We start from the raw sequence: 20883 nt of genomic DNA on the forward strand, positions 1-20883 counted from the left end.
GATGACATCGTAATTCTGTCAGAGACAGCAAAGGACTTGGAAGAGCAGTTGAACGGAATGGATAGTGTCTTGAAAGGAGGATATAAGATGAACATCAACAAAAGCAAAAATGGAATGTAGTCGAATTAAGTCGGGTGATGCTGGGGGAATTAGATTAGGAAATGAGACACTTAAAGTAGTAAAAGAGTTTTGCTATTTGGGGAGCAAAATAACTGATGATTGTCGAAGTAGAGACGATATAAAATGTAGACTGGCAATGGCAAGGAAAGCGTTTCTGAAGAAGAGAAATTTGTTAACATTGAGTATAGGTTTAAGTGTCAGGAAGTCGTTTCTGAAAGTATTTGTATGGAACGTAGCCATGTATGGAAGTGAAACATGGACGATAAATAGTTTGGACAAGAAGAGAATAGAAGCTTTCGATATGGGGTGCTACAGAAGAATGCTGAAGATTAGATGGGTAGATCACATAACTAATGAGGAAGTATTGAATAGGATTGGGGAGAAGAGAAGTTTGTGGCACAACTTGACCAGAAGAAGGGATCGGTTGGTAGGACATGTTCTGAGGCATCAAGGGATCACCAACTTAGTATTGGAGGGCAGCGTAGAGGGTAAAAATCGTAGAGGGAGACCAAGAGATGACTAAATTAAGCAGATTCAGAAGGATGTAGGTTGCAGTAGGTACTGGGAGATGAAGAAGCTTGCACAAGATAGAGTAGCATGGAGAGCTGCATCAAACCAGTCTCAAGACTGAAGACAACAACAACAACAACAACAACAACAACAGTGTTTGAGATGCCATGAGATCATACTGTAAGAACTGTGTAGTTTTGTGTCCACTTTTTTTACATTTTGCTATTTAACCTGTTTCCATTTGAGAATTAGTTATTCAGATCAGGTATACTATGGAAAGTACCTTCAGAAGTTGCATCATCTGGTGTAGTGATAGCAGAAGCTTCACAGTTAGTGATGTTTGCAAAGAATTCATTTAATATGTCTGACAATATTTGGGTTTTTCCTATGTTCTTATGTTTCCTTGCTATTGTGTTTATTAGCTTCCTGGCAGCTTTACATTTGTTAGTGGAATTACTAATAAAAGTATCATGGGCTCTCTCCTTAGCTGTCTGCATTTATATCCTGTATGTCTTTCTGGCATCTCTGTATGTCCTCTTCAGTTCTAAGTTACCAGTTTTAACCATGTTATGTGGGGTGATAATATTGTTTCTCAGATTATGCAGCATGGATGTGAATCAGTTGTTCTGCTTTTTCTTGTTTGGGGCACGATCGAAATTCACCTTTATAGTTACTTGTTGGCTGCACCTTTGAGCTAAACTCGTATGTTGATAAATAAATTAAAGCTGTCACAATTATATAGTCTCTCCCACTTAGTTTCTGGCAATTTGTCTCAAAGCGTAATTTTGTTTGAAAATAACAGTCTGATCTTCTTAATTTGCTTGGGTTGCTGAATAGGATAGTTTTCACATTTGGCCATTGGCTACAGGCTACGGTGTTCAGATAATAATGTGTTTCCCGCTCCATACTGGTATTCATCTTTTGCCAAATTGAAAATGGTTATCCAGACATGCATGTAATTGAGTTGATTTGGCATACGCATAGCACAAGTTATTGGAGCTTAGCAGGTTTTGAAAATTGGTGACAGTTATTGTTTTATATGTAATGTCAATATTACAAGGAATGCCCAGAAAGTAATGGAACACATTTTTTTCTCAGCCAAAAACAATGCTATGAATGCTAAACATTACATTTGTGTTATTTGAAGTCTCCTGAGTGAGTGTGCCAAGTTTCCGTCACTTCTGACAGATAGCGTAACAGCAGGACAGTTTCAAAATGGTGTACATTACAAGCAATGTGCCATCATTGAATTTGTCACTGCAGAGAAGGAAACTGTGGGTAATATTCATAAACACTTGCGCAAAGTCTATGGAGTATGTGCTGTTGCTTAGTTGCTAGGCACAGAGGGTGACATCATCAGAAGGCAGTTTGGCGGAGCTCCACAATTTGCAGGGTTCAGGGAGACCGTCCATGGGTGTCACACCTGACAGCCCTGACCTAGCCCTCTCGGACTTCCATTTGTTTGGGCCATTACAGGATGCCTTTTGTGGAAGACATTTTGAGGACGACGACGAGATTATTCACACAGTGAAGCAGTGGCTCCACCACTGGAACAAGGATTGGTACTGACACGGCGTACACGCCCTTGTTTCACACTGGAGGAGGGCCATAGAATGTGATGGAGGTTAAGTGAAAAAATAGGGTATGTAGATAAAACACCATTCTTTTGTGTGTACAGTTCTCATTATGTTCAATAAAGAATTGTTGAAGGAAAAAAGTGTGGTCCATTACTTTCTGGGCAACCCTTGTAATATTACCAATGTATGTTGTCTGCATTTTGCCTGCACGTACTTATAGTCACTATTTGATGATTAATGAACAGATTAATATCAGAAGTTGGGGTGTGATAGAGATAAGCTCTAACTTTAGTCTAGGCAGTTATTCTGCAATAATTTCAAAAAGTTGCTCCTTGCAAAACTGGTGAACTTTTAGTGTTAAATATTAACTGTTAGAATTTTTGTTGCAAAAATAACTTCTACATTACAAAATTCAGATCCTTCAGGGTTATAAAGAGCATTTTCAGTAGGTGTGAGCCAGTGCTCATTTACACAAGAATGGTGACATGAATTAGAGTTTTCTGACTAATCACATGTTTAGATGCATAATTAAAATTATGTTGTCAGCAAGGATAGGTAAAGTAGTAGTAGTAGTTGTTGTTGATGTCTTCAGTCCAGAGACTGGTTTGATGCAACTCTCCATGCCACTCTGTCTTGTGCAAGCGTCTTTGTCTGCAAGTACCTACTGCAACCTGCATCCTTCTAAATCTGCGTAGTGTATTCTTCTCTTGGTCTCACTCTATGATTTTTGCCATCCACACTCCCCTCCAATACTAAATTGGTGATCCCTTGATGCCTCAGAACATGTCCTCTCAACCGATCCCTTCTTCTAGTCAAGTTGTGCCACAAATTTCTCTTCTCCCCAGTTCTATGCAGTACCTCCTCATTAGTTACGTGATCTATCTGTCTAACCTTCAGCATTCTTCTGTAGCACCACATTTCAAAAGCTTCTATTCTCTTCCTGTCCAAACTATTTATCGTCCATGTTTCACTTCCATACAGGGCTACACTGCATACAAATACTTTCAGAAAAGACTTGCTGACACTTAAATCTATACTTGATGTTCAAATTTCTTTTCTTCAGAAACGCTTTCCTTGCCATTGCCGGTCTACATTTTACATCCTCTCTACTTCGACCATAATCAGTCAATTTGCTCCCCAAATAGCAAAACTCATTTACTACTTTAAGTATGTCATTTCTCTTTCTAACTCCCACAGCATCTCCTGATTCAATTTGACTACATTCCATTATCCTTGTTTTGCTTCTGTTGATGTTTATCTTATATTCTCCATTCAAGACACTGTCCATTCCGTTCAACTGCTCTTCCAAGTCCTTTGCTGTCTCTGACAGAATTACAGTATCATCGGCAAACCTCAAATTTTTTTTTGTTTCCATGGATTTTAATTCCTACTCCAAATTTTTCGTTTGTTTCCTTTACTGCTTGCTCAATATACAGATTGAATAACATCAGGGGTAGGCTACAACCCTGTCTCACTTCCTTCCCAACCATTGCTTCTCTTTCGTGCCCCTCGATTCATTTAACTGCCATCTAATTTCTGTACAAATTGTAAATAGCCTTTTGCTCCCTGTATTTGACCCCTGCCCCCTTTAGAATTTGAAAGAGAGTATTCCAGTCAACATTGTCAAAAGCTTTATCTAAATCTACAAATGCTAGGAACATAGGTCTGCCTTTCCTTCATCTATCTTCTAAGATAAGTCATAGGGTCAGTATTGCTTCACGTGTTCCAACATTTCTACGGAATCCAAACTGATCTTCCCTGAGGCTGGCTTCTACCAGTTTTTCCATTCATTTGTAAAGAATTCGTGTTAGTATTTTGCAGCTGTGGCTTATTAAACTGATAGTTCAGTAATTTTCACACCTGTCAACACCTTCTTTTTTTGGGATTGGAATTATTATATTCTTCTTGAAGTCTGAAGGTTTTTCGCCTGTCTCATACATCTTGCTCACCAGATGGAAGAGCTTTGTCATGGTTGGCTCTCCCAATGCTATCGGTAGGTCTAATGGAATGTTGTCTACTCCTGGGGCCTTGTTTCGACGTAGGTCTTTCAGTGTTCTGTCACACTTTTCATGCAATATCATATCTCCCATTTCATCTTCATCTACGTCCTCTTCCATTTCCATAATATAACCCTCACGTACACTGCCCTTGTATAAACCCTCTCTAACTTCTTCCGCCTTTCTGCTTTCCGTTCTTTGCTTGGAACTGGTTTTCTGTCTGAGCTCTTGTTATTTATACAAGTGGTTGTCTTTTCTGCAAAGGTCTCTTTAATTTTCCTGTAGGCAGTATCTACCTTACCCCTAGTGATATATGCCTCTACATCCTTATATTTGTCCTCTAGCCATCCCCGCGTAGCCATTTTGCACTTCCTGTCAGTCTCATTTTTGAGATGTTTGTACTCCTTTTTGCCTGTTTCATTTACTGCATTTTTAAATTTTCTCCTCTCATCAATTAAATTCAGTATCTCGTCTGTTACCCAATGATTTATACTAGCCCTTGTCTTAAGTTATGCTCTGTGCAAATTTCTACCAGGCAGTTTCTCTTTCATTCCTTACCCCCATTCCATATTTACCCACAATTTTTGCTTCTCTTTCTTTTCTACTATTGAGTTTCAGACCCCCATGACTATTGAATTTTCATCTCTCTTCAGTATCTGAATAATTTCTTTCATCTTATCGTACATTTCTTCAATCTCTTCATCATCTGTGGAGATAGTTGTCATATAAACTTGCACTACTGTGGACTTTGTGTCTACCTTGGCTACAATAATGCGTTCACTATGCTATTCGTGGTAGCTTACCCGCATTACTGTTTTTTTATTCATTATTAAACCTACTCCTGCTTTAGCCCTATTGATTTTGTTTTTATAACCCTTTATTCACTCGACCAGAAGTCTTGTTCCTCCTGCCATCGAACTTCACTATTCTGACTATATTTTATTTTAGCCTATCCTTTCCCCCTTTTAAATTTTCTAACCTACTTGCCCAATTAAGGGATCTTACATTCTACGCTCCAATCCATAGAACACCAGTTTTCTTTCTCCGGATAGTGAGAACTTATAAAAGTACTTCAGTGTAATGTTATTGGAGTTTTGGTGGGACTGACTTGGGCACGGTAGTCCATAAAAAAATCTTCAGTGCAGTATGCACTTTCTTGCTTCTGATGGACAAAAATGTGGCACCAGTACCCTAAATCTTGTGGCTTGCACAATTTTCTGCTTATTCTTTGTGGCTCTGCCCTCTTAACTGATGAGATGTCGGGTCTATGCTCAACATATATCTCTGTTTTACTTTCTTCGTACTTTATCTGTTTTCAGTTGTTTCTCATACCAGTTCTTCATTGATATGATGGAAGGGATTGATTGCTGTCGTCATATGGAGGAGATTTGAATTGGAGAAAGCCACAACAGACTGCTATGGATTCTAGCTTTCGGCCAAAAAGGCCGCCTCCTGGAGCAGGCGTGTGCGTGCCCCCCCCCCCCCCCCCCCCCCTCCGCCTTCACACACACACACACACACACACACACACACACACACACACACACACACACAAATAGAGGGAAACATTCCTCGTGGGAAAGATATATATAAAAAAGAAAGATGCTTTAACTTACCAAACGAGAAAGTGCTGGTATGTTGATAGACACAATAAAATAAAAAACACACACATAAATATTCAAGCTTTCGCAACCCATGGTTGCTTCATTAGGAAAGAGGGAAGGAGATGGAAAGACGAAAGGATGTGTGTTTTAAGGAAGAGGGTAAGGAGTCATTCCAATCTCGGGAGCAGAAAGACTTACCTTTATATACTTACCTTTTCCCCCCCTAAGGTAAGTCTTTCCGCTCCTGGGATTGGAATGACTCTTTACGTCTTTCTCTCTCCTTCCCTGTTTCCTTACGAAGCAACTATGGGTTGCAAAAGCTTCTTGAATATTTGTGTGTGTGTTTTTTATTTTATTGTGTCTATCAACATACCAGCGCATTCTCGTTTGGTAACTTAAAGCATCTTGTATATATATAAAAGGTGCTGTGACTTACCAAACGGGAAAGTGCTGGTAGATAGACACAATAAAAAATACACACACACACATATCAAGCTTCCGCAACCCACGGTTGCTTTGTCGTCTTTCCTAATGAAGCAACCTTGGGTTGCGAAAGCTTGACATTTGTGTTTGTGTGTGTGTGTGTGTGTGTGTGTGTGTTTTATTGCGTCTACCAACCAGTGCTTTCCCATTTGGTAAGTCACAGCACCTTTTTTTTAATATATTTTTCCCCTGTGGAATGTTTCTTTCTATTGTATATATATTCACGTGGGCACAACTAACTCTCACGTGTGACCTTTGTCTGTGGCTGCTGCACTGGACTGATTCAGTAATGGCACCTAATGGGAGTACCAATCTGATGTGGGTGGTGAGAGTAAAAAGGCATGGCATGGCGGGTTGGGGGGGGGGGGGGGGGCGGCTATAGCAGGGCGGGATGGGAGAAGGTGAAGTGCTGCTTGTGGGTGCAGGGGCGTGGTGGACACAGGGTAGGGCTGCTAGCTGCATTTGGCTGGATTTGGGTGTGTGGGGGGAGGGGGGGGGGGGGGGTCGCGCAGAGAAGGAGAAAAGTAGAGGAGGAGAAAAGACTAGTGGTTGAGCTGGTGGGATAGATGGCTTTATTGTGCTGGAGTGGGAGCAGTGAAGGGGATGGTAAATGGAGGATAGGACTTGCAAAGCGTGTGGCCAGAAGGGCTACAGGAACATAGTATATATTGCAGGGATTGTTCCCACGTGCACAATTCAAAAAAGTGTGTGTTGGTAAGAAGGATCCACAGAGCCTGTAAAGCAGTAATTGAAGTGAAGAAAATTGTGTTAAGCAGTATGTTCAGCAACTGGGTGGTCCAGGAATGCATAGATGAACAATCACACACTCACTTGTATGCATTAGATCACTGACTTCCTGTTGGATGGGTCTGTTTCTTTCTAGCTTGGCTTCTGTATTCAGTTTTTAAGTTAAGATTACTTGTATGTATTAAGTGGCTTTAAACTACCACATTCTGTAATATTTCCTTATTGCTTCATAAATATACTAAATTTAAATTATGTACTTTTGTCCTTGCCAACTCTCTATTCTTATTTTTTCCTTGTGGAAGAGTGTGTTTGAGAGAAACATGTTCTCTACAAATTGTACCAATGTATGTTCTCTACTTAACTTCAGGAGGTGAAATTTCATTGTTGCCGGTACACACATATAAAGATACATACACAATCCTTGCTTTGGAACTAATAGCTCCTTGTTTGGAAATAAAAGAGGGATTGTTCAGGAAAGGTTAAAACTGAAGGGCTGGTAAGACTACGTGCGTAACGTTGACACTGAAGGACTAGTAAGATTGTGTAAACTTAAGAACAGTTCCGATTTTTGGGAGTAGTCACCAACTGTAAGTTCCTCGTGCAACATTGTTTATACTTGTCATATTAATAGCTATGTATTTGATATAAGCTGCTTTTTGATAGTCTATTTTACTGGACTAGTTTCAGGATTTCACCCATCGTCAGTGGTATCTGTATTACAAAAGGCATATATTTCGTATGTTATTTGTAGTATATAAAATAGTGTTTTATGAGTGTGTGATTTTTCATGCTATTGTAATCGGACTTGCCTTTTATGTATCGCTTACTAATGCGTGCCACAAGCAATATTTTTGGATATATATTACATGATTATATGATTTATAGGTGCAATCAGTGTAAGAAATTTTTATGAAAATACCAAATTGTCACTGGCAATTGCAGTACATTTAAAGATCATCTATTAGATTAAAGGCAATGTCATCATCACCAGCTGTGGAACAGGCTGTATTTTGGATTTTACAGTGTGTGGCAGAGTAAAACTTTCATAGAGCTTCATAGGACTACAAAATATAATCAGCAGTTCCCTATAGCTCTTGGCTGTATTCGGCAGGATCATAGCCTTGAGTAGCCATACTTTACTTTTCTGTTAACTTTAAGTAACAGTTGATAGCTCATAGTAATTAACACATTTGTTTCCTAATTCTGTTGAAATGTTTCTCTGTATTTTTATTCAACATTCTGTGATCAGTTTTGATAGGTCACTGCTAATGATTTGTAATTGCATGTGTTTTGCCAGATGCTATCCTGTTTGAAAGTTGACAACTGTTATCAATGCTATAGTGGCACATCACATATATCAACAGGTTCATTCACCTATCTTCATTTCAGTTGGCGCAGACAATTGAGAATCTGAAGAATCAAATCGTATCCTCCCCAGCACAGTTAGTACAGAATCTAGAAAACCTGAAGGCAACAGAACAGCAGAAAAAAGAAGAAGAGCATGCTATTAGTGAAGGACTGCAACGGAAGAAATCCCATTTTGAAAACCTGGCTAACTGTGTGCAAGTGGCAAATGCAGTTATGGAAGAAATAAAAGACATAAATAAATTAATTGATGAAATTAGGTGAGAACCAATGCAAATGTTACACTCCTTCTAATATCTTTTTACAGGTAAGAAAGCCTAACTTGTAAGTCTTGATCAAATGTTTTTCCTCTTTCCTTTCGATTAATGCTACTGTGCTACTGTGGGGTCTGCACCTCATTAACCTTCTGCTCATTGTGGACCTGCTACTTGTTTCTGCAGTCAGTTGCAGATTTTTTTGAGTATCATTCGTGATGCCTTCAGGAGGAGCAACTCTTGAATGTGGATAACAATGAGGACTGTGTTATAACCTGTTTATCACATATAGTTGTTTCAGGTCTTTTCAGTGACCTACAAAAAAATATTGATTCAAATTTTTTGCACTCTTTTGTTTTAGTCATCTGGACAAGCAGAATTTCAAAATAGAACTGACCACATTGTTTATTTCCCCATACCTTTTTTTTTCACATTTGTGCTATGCTGTTGGAAGGAAATGACGGAATGTGATGCCTGTCCAACATAAGCTTACTGAAGCGGTAGTGAGAGTGGTAAGGGGCTGGACCAGTAAAATCTTGACTAGGTTTAACAAAATTTATTTATAAACCCAAAAGAAGGCTTTACATAATACATAAGTATAAAAGATTTGTGTCAGTTTTTATGAAACTGACAGTACAGTTTAATCGACCAAAACACACTCATTGTTAACATTACAAGAGATACACAACAGTTTGAATCAACTACTCAACATACAGGTAATTGCAATCAATTTCCAGAATGCAGTAATAAGTTTAGAAAAGTGATTATAGAGAGGGGGGGGCGGGGGGAGAAAGGAAGAAAAAGAAAAAAATCGGCCACTTTTAACTATTCACGTAAAACACAGAAGCGAATGAAATTAACTTTTCAAAATAACCCACCAAATTAAATTTTAAAGTAGACCAGAAACATTTAATGATGGAATAACCTTCTAAATAATATGGACAGATAAGAAAAATATACTCATCAAATGGGGGCAGGGAAACACACAAGAGGATTTAACATTTACAAGCTTTTGGAGCCAGTGGCCCCTAAACCTCTCCAGTCCTTTCCCTTCGCCCCTCTTCCTTCCCCTTCAACTCTTCTTCCAGAAGGAGGAGCCACTGGCTCCAAAAGCTTGTGAAAGTTAAATCTATTTGGGTCCCCTGCCTCCACTTGGTGAGTAGAATTTTTATCTGTCCATTTACATTTTATTAGCAATAATTGATTATTTTCTTTAAATAATACACCACATAAGTTTAAAAATAGGCAAAAACAACAAGTGATAAAATTAATCTTTTAAAATAAACAGTGACACAATTTTCTTTTATGCGGAGGTATTGTTAACGGTGGAACTAGTCACCCCCCCCCCCCCCTCCCCTTTAGCAGAAGCAGATAAAGACAGTTCAGCAGAAATGAGCCTAACACAGCTTTAGCAGAAGCAGATAAATTAAAGACAGTTCAGCAAAGATGACTCAGTCTGCATCAACAGTGGCCACCACCAATGTCACAAACCCATCATTAAATAAAATAACTCTTTATCACAGAATTCATTAACCATTAGATGGGAACTTGATAAACAGGGGGTGAGAATAAAAACACAGAACAGGTTCTCTTAACTGAAACAAGTTATAAATACAATAATTAATGGGCAACAAGAATAATTACATCTTAACCTGTAAGACAAACCAGTATTAGAATGCAGTGCATGCACAGTACATGCCACCTCCAAGCTTCAGAGTGGAACCACAGCTTCCTCCTCACACAGTTTGTGCCTGCCCCTGTATCAATGTGCTGAGCTGCATCGCTGCCTCCTGGAGTGTCCATCTCTAAGCTGGCAGCTGACCTGTTGAAGAGGTTCCTACCAAGTGACCATATCAGTAGCAAAGTAAGTCTCTGATATATCCTGCGTGTGGCACAATTCTCCACCCACTTAAGGTGGAACAGTTGGGATGGTTAGCTGAAGTACCTGAAGAGTTACCAACATCCTGGTAACCAGTCCCCAACTTTAGCTGACTAATGTGTGCACTAACGCACTTCCATATCGACTGGTCTTGGATCAGGAAGCTGACTGACTGGAGACATCACTCTGACAGTCTTGCAGGGGCATGTGACACCTTTAGCGCCCCTTTAGACTGCCCGCAACTTCACTCCTCCTGGCTATCCTGTTTGTGTCGAGGTCCATCACATGATGAATTCTTAGCATGGTATTATTTACACTAGGCTGCTCAATGGTCTTACCAATTGAGAAATCCAAATTTACCTCCATGATAAGGGTGTCACTGTAGTCCATCAAGTAATGAAAAATGTTAATGCAACCCTAGTGCCTACATGCACTCTTTACCTCACATTTGGTAGAGATCAAAGCAAACTATCACAGTCCGACTATACATTCCAAACTGATGCGCTGTTACCATTGTCAATGTTATAACCACACTCAAATGTCCTGTTCAAACTTGTTGTAGGGTTGCTCACAAGGGGATTGCCTGCCTCTTTCACCCCACTGTACCAATTGCAATGGCGACCATGCAGCCTCATCCCAAAAAACGGCCCATGTACTTGAATGAGTGGGCCATCAAGAGATCCAGGTGATGGAAAATTGCCATATCTTGTCGCTCACAAGTTGTTCACTAGTCGAAAGCCCTGCATTTTATCATCTGGCACTTACAGTATTGTTCTTGCTATGCCTCACTCCATGAAGAACTGGCCGGGCAGACTTGTAAATTCAGCACTGCAGCTCCTTCTCCTCTGGCTGTGCAACAAGTCACCAAATCTATGACTCTGGCAGCAAAATCAACTGCTAAAAAACTGGCACACTGTAAAGGAAAGTAGGAATACTCCCATGAAATCTTCATATATCCTTCCAGCCAACACACATCTGAGTCTTCATCTCCCAACTGCAAAGGCTCAAAGAATGACAAATGGTCTTCTCCTTCATCTACCCAGAGATCCTCTTGAATGGTGTCACCATGTGATACTCTCACCCTGCGACCTCTGTTTTGCCAGGGTGCACTGCCAACTGTTTTTCTGCCCTGGAATTTTGCAGGCCAGCCCAGGGACTGCTTTCACCTCTGTAGATCTCACGGAACAGGATCCTCCAGCTTCTGTACCCTGTAGCAGTGAGTCTTCATAGGCCGACACACTTCAGCTGCCGAGGTAACAACCTTTCATTTTTCCCTCCTTCCGTTTCCCTATCTTGACTCTCCTCCAAAGGAATGTTCGTGGCATTCACTCTAATAAGGAGGAATTATGGCTGCTCTTGGAATCACAGTGTCGTCTTGTTTTCTGCCTCCGGGAAACAAAATTGCATCCATGCAACATACAGTTGCTTTGATCTCTCGCATTTCTTTCAGAGTATGGCATTCAGTCTGATGGGGAAGTCATGCTGCTCATCCAGATGACATTCATTGTCAAACCATCTCAAAGCAAGCTGTTGCAGTCCACATTTTCCTTCCTTGCTTCACCTTTTCTGTCTGCAATGTTTACATCCTTCTGTCATTCACTGTCATGAGTACAGACTTCCTCCAGCTTACTCGTCAGCTCCCTCACCCCCTTTCTGCTGTCAGTGACTACAATGCACACCATGCTCTTTGGAGTTCTTCCAGAACCTGTCCAAGATGTGCCATCTTGACTGACCTCAATCAACTCAACCTTATCTGCCTAAACACTGGAGCACCCACGTTGCTTTCAATATCCAAGCAGAGCTATTTCCATTTGGACCTCTCATTCTGCACTGCCCAGCTTGCCTCTCATCTCGAGTGGTCCATTCCCTCTGACTTGTATTCGAGCGATCATTTCCCTTGTGCTATCAGATTGCTGGCCCTACCCTACCTAGGTGTAAACACAATTGGCAGCTTTCTAAGACTAACTGGAGGCTTTAATCCTCCCTGGCGACCTTCGATGAACATTTCCCCAGTTATGATGACCAAAAAGAGTACCTTATAAATGTTATCCTTACTGCCACAGAACATTCCATACCTTGTGACTTCTGAAATTTTCCCGGCGTATTTGTTCTTCTAATTCCATACCTTGTACTTCATCTTTACCTTACCATGTCCCGGCCCATTGGCAGTGCAATTCTTGTGTGGAGACATTTTCTTCACCTTTTTAGCAGTCATCCTATTATGGTGAACTGTATTTGTTATAAAGAGTTGTGTGCGCAATGTTGTCGCATTCTTCGGGACATGAAAAGAAGTTAGCTGGAGTTCATTTATTAGTTATTTTAACAGTTCCACTCCATCCTCTGTCATGTAGGCTAACCTCCGATGGCTCTCTGGGATCAAGTCCATTCCCCAATTTCCAACCTGACCATAGCAGATGTCATTGTGGAACTCATTGCTATCTCCAACACTTGAGGCTGCTATTTTGTGGAGTTTTCGAACTCTACCCATTACCACCCTGCCTCCCTCCATCAGAAGTGAGTAGTGATACCCTTCTCCTCTCAGAATCGTGAATGCTACAATGCCGCCTTTACTATGAGGGAGCTAGATAACGCTCTCACTTCATCTCGATCTTCCGCTACAGGGCTGGATGATGATCATATTCAGATGTTGTAGAACCTTTCTCTTGCCGGCAAGCACTTCCTCCTTCGTACTTTCTCCTTCTCCTCTCTATTCCAGTTCGCACATACTAACTTCACTTAATCAAGTCATATCTGCCGCCCCCTTCGTCACACTTATTCACCCACAACTCTCATTACAATCTTTTTATTTATACTTTAATCAAACAATGGAAAATCCAGCATGGAATGTAACAATATTATGAGAAGGAAAGTTGATACTCACCATATAGCAGAGATGCTGACTTGCAGATAGTGTGTGTGTGTGTGTGTGTGTGTGTGTGTGTGTGTGTGTGTGTGCATATGTTTGTCTATTGTTGACGAAGGCCTTAATAGATGAAAGCTATTATTGTGATTCTTTTTACTTATTGTTTCTTTTATCTAATCATTTATTTTTACATGACTTTACTTATTTATCCTCCACCATGGATCCTTGCTTCTTCCATCTGCTTCAATACAGAACACAGTGCCACATTATTCCTGCATTGGTGTTGGCTCCGGCTGCCACTCTTTCTTCCACAGTGACTACCATCTGTTTACATTCCATTATCCCTTAACCCTCACTGACGTAGTCCTGCAAAACCATATCAATTAGGCTCAAACCTCCTAGCAAAACCACCTCTCCATCCATAAAATTCTCGTGCTATGCAGTCCAAAATTCGTGGATCCTATATCACAGGTTGTAACACTTTCCCTCCAGGATCTAGAACAACATGCACAATGCCACATCAAAAAAACTCTCCACACTGCTCACTTCCTTCTCCCACATTGGACTACCACTATCCACCACCTCTACAATCACCTCCAAACCTCCCACATATCCCCTCATAGCTGATGATCCCTGCCTCCCATAGATACTACATTTACCTCACCCTCAAAAACCTCCCATCACCACCATACAGAATCCAGAGCCTAAACAGACACAAAACACAATCAGAATCAACCAAAGACCAGTGTTGAACTCTGCCTGACTCAGTTACTCCTCCATCCAATTGTTATCCACCACCCACGCCCCCAAATCACCACCTGCTAATTTCCCAGAATTTCGTAACCTCTAACCTAACCTTGCCTTACCATCATTCCCAAAATCCCTCAACAAGCAAGCTAATATTACATAAGCAGAAAGAACTGCAATCCACCACCTAAAAGCCGATCCCTACCTTCTAATTCTTCCTGTTGACAAAGGCTCCACCACTGATGTTTTGAACTGCAAGGATTACCTAGTGGAAGGACTCCACCATCTGTCAGAATCATACATGTACAAATACTGCCACAGTGACCCCATTCCAGAAACCCAGCAGCGTCTCCTGTTTCTCTTCAAATCCTTAGGCCCATTCCAGAACATATCTCCTGCATCCATCTCGCTTCTCATCCTTACCACTCCCCACACTCCAGATGATATCTAAAGTCCATAAACGCAACCACCCATGATCCCCTACTGTGGCTGGTTACTGTGCCCCTCCTGAGAGAATCTCTGCTCTTGTTGACCAATATCTTCAGCCTACTAGCCACAACCTTCCCTCCTACATGAGGATGCCAACCATGTCCTCCATCAGCTCTGCTGTTCCTCTTCCTTCACCTCATGGTGCCCTGCTCATGCTATTGATGATACCTCCCTTTACACTAATATCCCTAATGTCCATGGTGTGATCACTATTGAACACTACCTTTTCCAGTGCCTAACAGATTCCAAACCTACAAACTCCGACCAAGTCACCATGATCAACTATATCCTCACCCACAATTAGTTCTCCTTTGATGGCATTTCATACAAACAAATCCAGGGTACAAATATGGGCACTCACATGGTACCATCCTATGCTAACCTATTCAAGTGCCATCTAGAGGAATCCTTCCTAAACACCTAGAACCCTAAACCCATCACGTGTTTCAGATTCATTGATGACATCTTCATGATCTGGATCAAGGGTGATGATACCCTATCCACATTCCTCCTCCCCTACTCACTTCACCTGGGCCTACTCAACCCAACAAGCCACATTCCTTGATGTTAACCTCCATCTCAAAGACCGCTACATCAGTACCTCCGTCCATATCAAACCTACCAGCCACCAGCAATATGCCTACTTAGACAGCTGTCACCCATTCCATACCAAAAAGTTCCTTGCATACATCCTAGCCACCCAAGGCCATTGCATCTGTATTGACGAGCAGCCCCTCTTGAAATATAGCGAGGCTGTCACTGAGGTCTTAACAGAACATAACTACCCCTTCAACCTTGTACAAAAACAGATGTCCTGTGCCTTGTTTCCCTCCACCCACTGTGCCTCAGTATCACCCAGAACAGGAGCAACTGAATCACATTCTGTGCCATTTTCCACCACTCCCACTGTGGTATTCTGCCGCCCACCAAACCTACACAATATACTCGTCCATCCCTATACAACCCCTGCTCCCAACCCCTTACCTCATGCCTCATACCCCTGTAATACACCTAGATGCAATACCTGTCCCATACACCCTCCCACCACCACCTAGTCCATTTAAGCCATAACCATCACCTACCCTGTCAAAGACAAGGCTACCTAGGAAATCAGTCATTTGATCTACAAGCTAAGCTCCAACCACTGTGCTGCATTCTGTGTGGGTATGACAACCAACAAGCTAATTGCCCACATGAATGGCCACCAACAAACTGCGGGAAAGAAACTGCTGCACCGCCGCATTGCCAAGCCCACTGCCCAACACGACACTCTTCATTTCAGTGACTGCTTCACAGCCTTTGCCATCCGTATCCTCCCCACCACCACCAGCTTTTCTGAACTGCTCAGGTGGGAACTCTCCCTGCAGTATATCCTACATTCTCATAACCCTCCTGGCCTCAAACTTAGTCAGTCATTGTCCTATACTCATCTACCCCCTTTTCTGTTCCCATTACAGCATTACACAGCTCTCTGTTCCACCGACGCACACACAGTCTTTGTTACTTATCTCCTTTTCTGCTAACCGTCCCCCTTCCCCCCACCACTCCCACCCCTGCCCTCCATCTAACCTCCTGATTGCACCAAACTGCCCTACCCTCTCTCCATCTTGTCCCTGTATTCTCCCACAAGCAGTTACCCCACGCCTAACCACCTGTCCCCCTCCCCACCTTCCTCCCCACCTTCCTCCCCACCTTCCTCCCCACCCCTGGCTGCTCCTTACCGCCACCACCCGGTTCATTCTCCCATAATGTGCTGCTGCTTACAGGGTGGCGTCAGACTTTTTGTTGTGCCTGTCTGTGACTCAGCATCTGTGCTACATGGCTTTCATAATTTTGTTACAATGATGACTTAGGTTCAGTTATAGGTAAAGTGGGTGGCAGACTTCAGCCTGTTGGTAGGATACTGCAAAACATATCCATCCGCACATATACAGACACAAGCAGACATGTCTGCCATGGCAATTATCTATCTCTATAACATTTTCTTACTTATGCCAAAGATGAATTGAGGTTTATTTACAGTCATATGTTTGTTACAGTTTTATGGAAAACATGTATTCTTCTCCAGGAGCCTTGTTGTTTTTTAGCCTGTGAATATTGTGTTTGCCCTATCTCCTCCGAATTGCAGCGAGATCATTTTGTCCTCTCCATTTACTATTATCAGTTGCTATTTGGAGAAAGTTGTGTATCCACTTAAAGCAGTGACACAGAAATGGAGATGGTTAATTCCAGCCAAACTGTGTGTTATTTGTAAGGATTCCATAGATCAGAATTAGAGGTTTGAAGTGCTTTGTTGTTATCTCACTCTGACATTATGAGTGGGGGTTGTGGCCCACTGCATACTACAAAATCAGCTTCATGGCAAGCCACAGGTAGTTCATCTGTTTGCATGAAGCCTCTAGCAATGCAATAGCAATAATGCTTTGTACCTGGACTCTGTAACACAACCATTATATTTAATGATAGTGCTGCTTCTCTCTGTTCCAAGGAGGTAATGATATATTTATTCCTTGCTGGTACTTTATTAGGAAGTGGACAATGACTGGTTTTGATTGAGAACAATTGTTAGCAGATCACATATTGTAAGGTTTATTACTGAATTTATTACACATTTCAAATAATTTCCTGATACCCTCAGTTTTAGCAAAGTACCTCATGCCACAATACAACATTAATCACTTCACTTTATGACCATCAGAATATTGCACAGATTATTAGCACAAAAATGCATTAGCAAGTGCAGCCGGATAATGACATTCTATTAATCTCTATCCTGCAACTACTGTGTTAACTGAACTGAGTAACATGACACTGCAACATGAAGAATACAGTGCGAATAATTATATGGAATCCATTACTTCCAAAAATGCAGGTCTCATGCAATCACATTCAGCAAGCATATCCAGCCGTGCTATCTCACACACAGTCTGTACTGTACTCTCTCTGCAACACCAACCACATGCCCCAGCAACAAAAATCACTAGATGCCTCAGTATTGCAATGCCCATGTTTAAGAGAAATACGATGAAAAGTTCTTTCAGACAAGCACGATGTCTGAAGAAACGGGCACTGTGGCGGTTACAGCCATTATGAAATACATGAAATACATTTGCAGTTGAAAATATGGACAACCATCAGTTGTATAACGGAACAATGACAGTGAAAATTTGTGCTAGACCAGAATTCAAACCTGGATTGTGCTTCCAGTAATTGGGAAATCTGTGTTCGGGTACTGGTTCGGCATAAATTTTCATTGTCTTCATTCCATTATACATCTGATGGTTGTCCATATTCGCAACTGTGCATACGTTTCATGAATTGCTAGATCCAAACGCACTGTCAACATGCTGCAGTTACTCAAAAATGGTGGACTCGGCTAACTAGGTGGTAGCTTCAGTAGCATAATAAATAATCAAAATGGTGGACTCAACTAACCTGGCAGTAGCTTCAGTAGCACAATAAATAATCTGCAATGAACTTACAGCAGTTGTCATAAAATAAAGATTTCGACATGGGTGTACGTAGAATCCTCACAACTCTTCTACTTACTATCAGACTGTTACTCAATGGTTAATTTGGCTTTGGCTTTCCAGTATTTTTTTGTATGAGTATGCAAGTTCTTTTATTTTGTTTTCTCACAAGGACTTGGGACTGGTCACAGCCTAACTGCAACCAACTCATTCTTATTCAGTATTTGTTAAAAACGCAGTGATTGTTATTTTGGACAACAGTTTTTTCTTTGACACAAAGCACTACAACTGTCAGTACTACTTTTATTGAATGTCAGCTCTAGTTGCATCAAAACTTTTTACACTACTGGTTTCAGCGCTCAGGCCTTTCTAAATTGATTGCTGCTGAACGACAGGATCACTCCAGCTGATAAAACAGCTTCCATTTTTTTGGTTGGTGGATGCTTGAAGGATGGCCTTTAGACTGAAACCTGCTGTGTAACAAGCCTTTGTGTAGCTTGTGCTGCCATAGAGTAAAACTCGGTGGTGGCAACTGCAGCCCTCAACACGCTTACATGCAGCTACTGCTACTTGTGTTGTGAGATCAGTGACTGAGTCAGCACTACATGGTACCAGTCTTGATTGCTTCTGTTACTGAATGCAGTATTAGTCATATTTCGCATACTGCTTTACATTTTTGGTATCTCAGTGATTAAATATGTACAAAACTGAATCAAGAAGGTGTTATTTTGTTGCGATAGTGTAAGTATTTTTTAATGTGAATTGCCATTAAAAATTGTGTGTAGAACTAAAAGATAATCTGCTCTTTTCATATCTCATTGCATTTAATATTTCACTCGTGTATAATCCACACCCAACTTATTTACGATTTATGAAAACTGTGATACAGTTGAATAATTACATATTTGTATTGCAACCAGTTTTTCTTAGAGCTTCTTCATGTTGCCAAGTTGTGCTAAAGCCATAATATAAATGGTTTAGTTATTGTATGTAATGTTAAAGACCAAGTACAGAAACAAGGATTACAAACATTCTACTGACCACCCACTTGGCAGAAGTAGGGGAGCAGACATAGCATGCTGTGCATTGTAGTCTACTATATGACTGCTCATTTAGAAGGTCCAATCACATCAATGTGACCAGTGCCTATGTTTGACATCAGTGTGCAATAACCACTCACAGATGGCAGGACTCAGCACTAGTGAGTGTATGAAACATGTCCAGGGGCAGGAAAACAGTGCAGTTGTAGTAATGTGGAAACAGAGCAATTTATCTGTCATCCAAAAGCACACGATTGTAGGCTTCCAGGCCGAGGTTGGAAGCAATTCTGAAATAGCTAAGTTTTAAACTGTTCGCATGGGGCCATGGTTAAAGCCCAATGTGCATGGCAAAATAGTGCTATTAAAAACCGGCCTCGAGGCACCTGTGTTACACCACAGGCCATAGAGAATAGTGGTGAAAGATGGCTGTGGAGATGTGCATGGGTGAAAGGACAAGCAACTGTCTATTAACAGTGTCTCCTCAATGACAGTTCAACGAATGTTGCTGCATATGGGCCTCCACAGCATGCACCCGGTTCATGCGCACTTGTTTACTGGATCACCAGTGACGCAGGCTGTAATTTGTGTGCCAGGCCCGCATCTGGACATCAACTGAGTAGTGAGAGATTACCTGGTCAGGTGCACCATGTTTTATGTTCCATTGGCGTGAAATTTCTGAAAGCAAACAACCTGCTGAGGGAATGTTTCTGTGGCATTCACCATGTGAGATCATCATTCTGGGAGGCACAGTAGCTCGACACAAGTATGCATCTATTCTCGCGGACCACATACACCTCATACGCAGTTTGTTTTCCCTCAGCATAATGGCATTTACCAGCAAGATAGTTACACAGCTCACAGTTTACAAGTGTGGTTTGACATGCACCAGGATGAGTTTATTGTACTCTGCTGGCCACCCAACTCCTTGGATTGAAACCCAATCGAGAATCTGTAGGACAAACTCAATCAGACTGTTTGTGCCATGGATCATCGACTGAAAAACCTAGTGCGGCTGGCCGTGGCATTGGATTCGGCATAGTTCCGCATCCCTTTCGGTACCATCCAGAAACTCATTGATTCTTTTCCTGCACATCTCACAGCGGTCCATTCTGCAAAGGTGGTGATTCCAGTTTTTGACTGGTGGTGCCACTAATGTGACTGGACATTATGTGTAATAATGAAGCTGAGGTGGTTCTCATTAATCCTTAAAATTATAATGAATTCAGCTATGGTGCTCAACATGGTCAAGATTTTTACTATCCTGAGATAAAATAACAGCTGCAGTTCAGTATAGGAAATTCACTTCCATCAATGAACTGAGCAGGATACTTTATGCTCCTTGGGAGACAATGAAGAATCTGATGTTGTTCACTGTACATAACTGTTCCTTATTTTTGTGATATTAAATTAGTCTTTAATCACCCATCCTTTTCTTGTATTAACAGAAATGAGGAGATGGAACTGGAACGGTTAGAAATGGAGAAAACAAAGTTGACGGAAGAAGTAAGTATTAAAAAAGAAGTAATAGGGTGGATAAAGCATACTGCAGTGGAACTTCAACAACAAATTAAAGCTTCGAAGGAGCATTTAGCTGAAAAAATGGAGAAAGCTCAAGAGAAAGTGATAGAACTTGACAAGTAAGTTTTCCAAAAATTGCAAGTGAAGTTAATTGAACATCTCTGGTTTTTGTATTTAATGATGAAATCTAAAACATAACAAAGGGATATTGAAAACTACC

At 41.2% G+C, this 20883-nt stretch overlaps 1 protein-coding gene across 2 annotated transcripts in view; it reads left to right on the forward strand.

Annotated features, from left to right (window-relative positions):
- LOC126282527 (uncharacterized) overlaps positions 1 to 20883 on the forward strand; it is a 114255-nt gene that overhangs the window by 74982 nt on the left and 18390 nt on the right. For both annotated transcript variants that reach the window (XM_049982199.1, XM_049982198.1), the window contains exons 5-6: positions 8428 to 8663; positions 20591 to 20782. In XM_049982199.1, the coding sequence (XP_049838156.1) occupies positions 8428 to 8663; positions 20591 to 20782 (428 nt within the window). The remainder of the gene's footprint in view (positions 1 to 8427; positions 8664 to 20590; positions 20783 to 20883) is intronic.

The sequence above is a fragment of the Schistocerca gregaria genome, chromosome 1 (genome assembly GCF_023897955.1).
Source record: "Schistocerca gregaria isolate iqSchGreg1 chromosome 1, iqSchGreg1.2, whole genome shotgun sequence".
NCBI classification, from domain to species: Eukaryota; Metazoa; Arthropoda; class Insecta; order Orthoptera; family Acrididae; genus Schistocerca; species Schistocerca gregaria.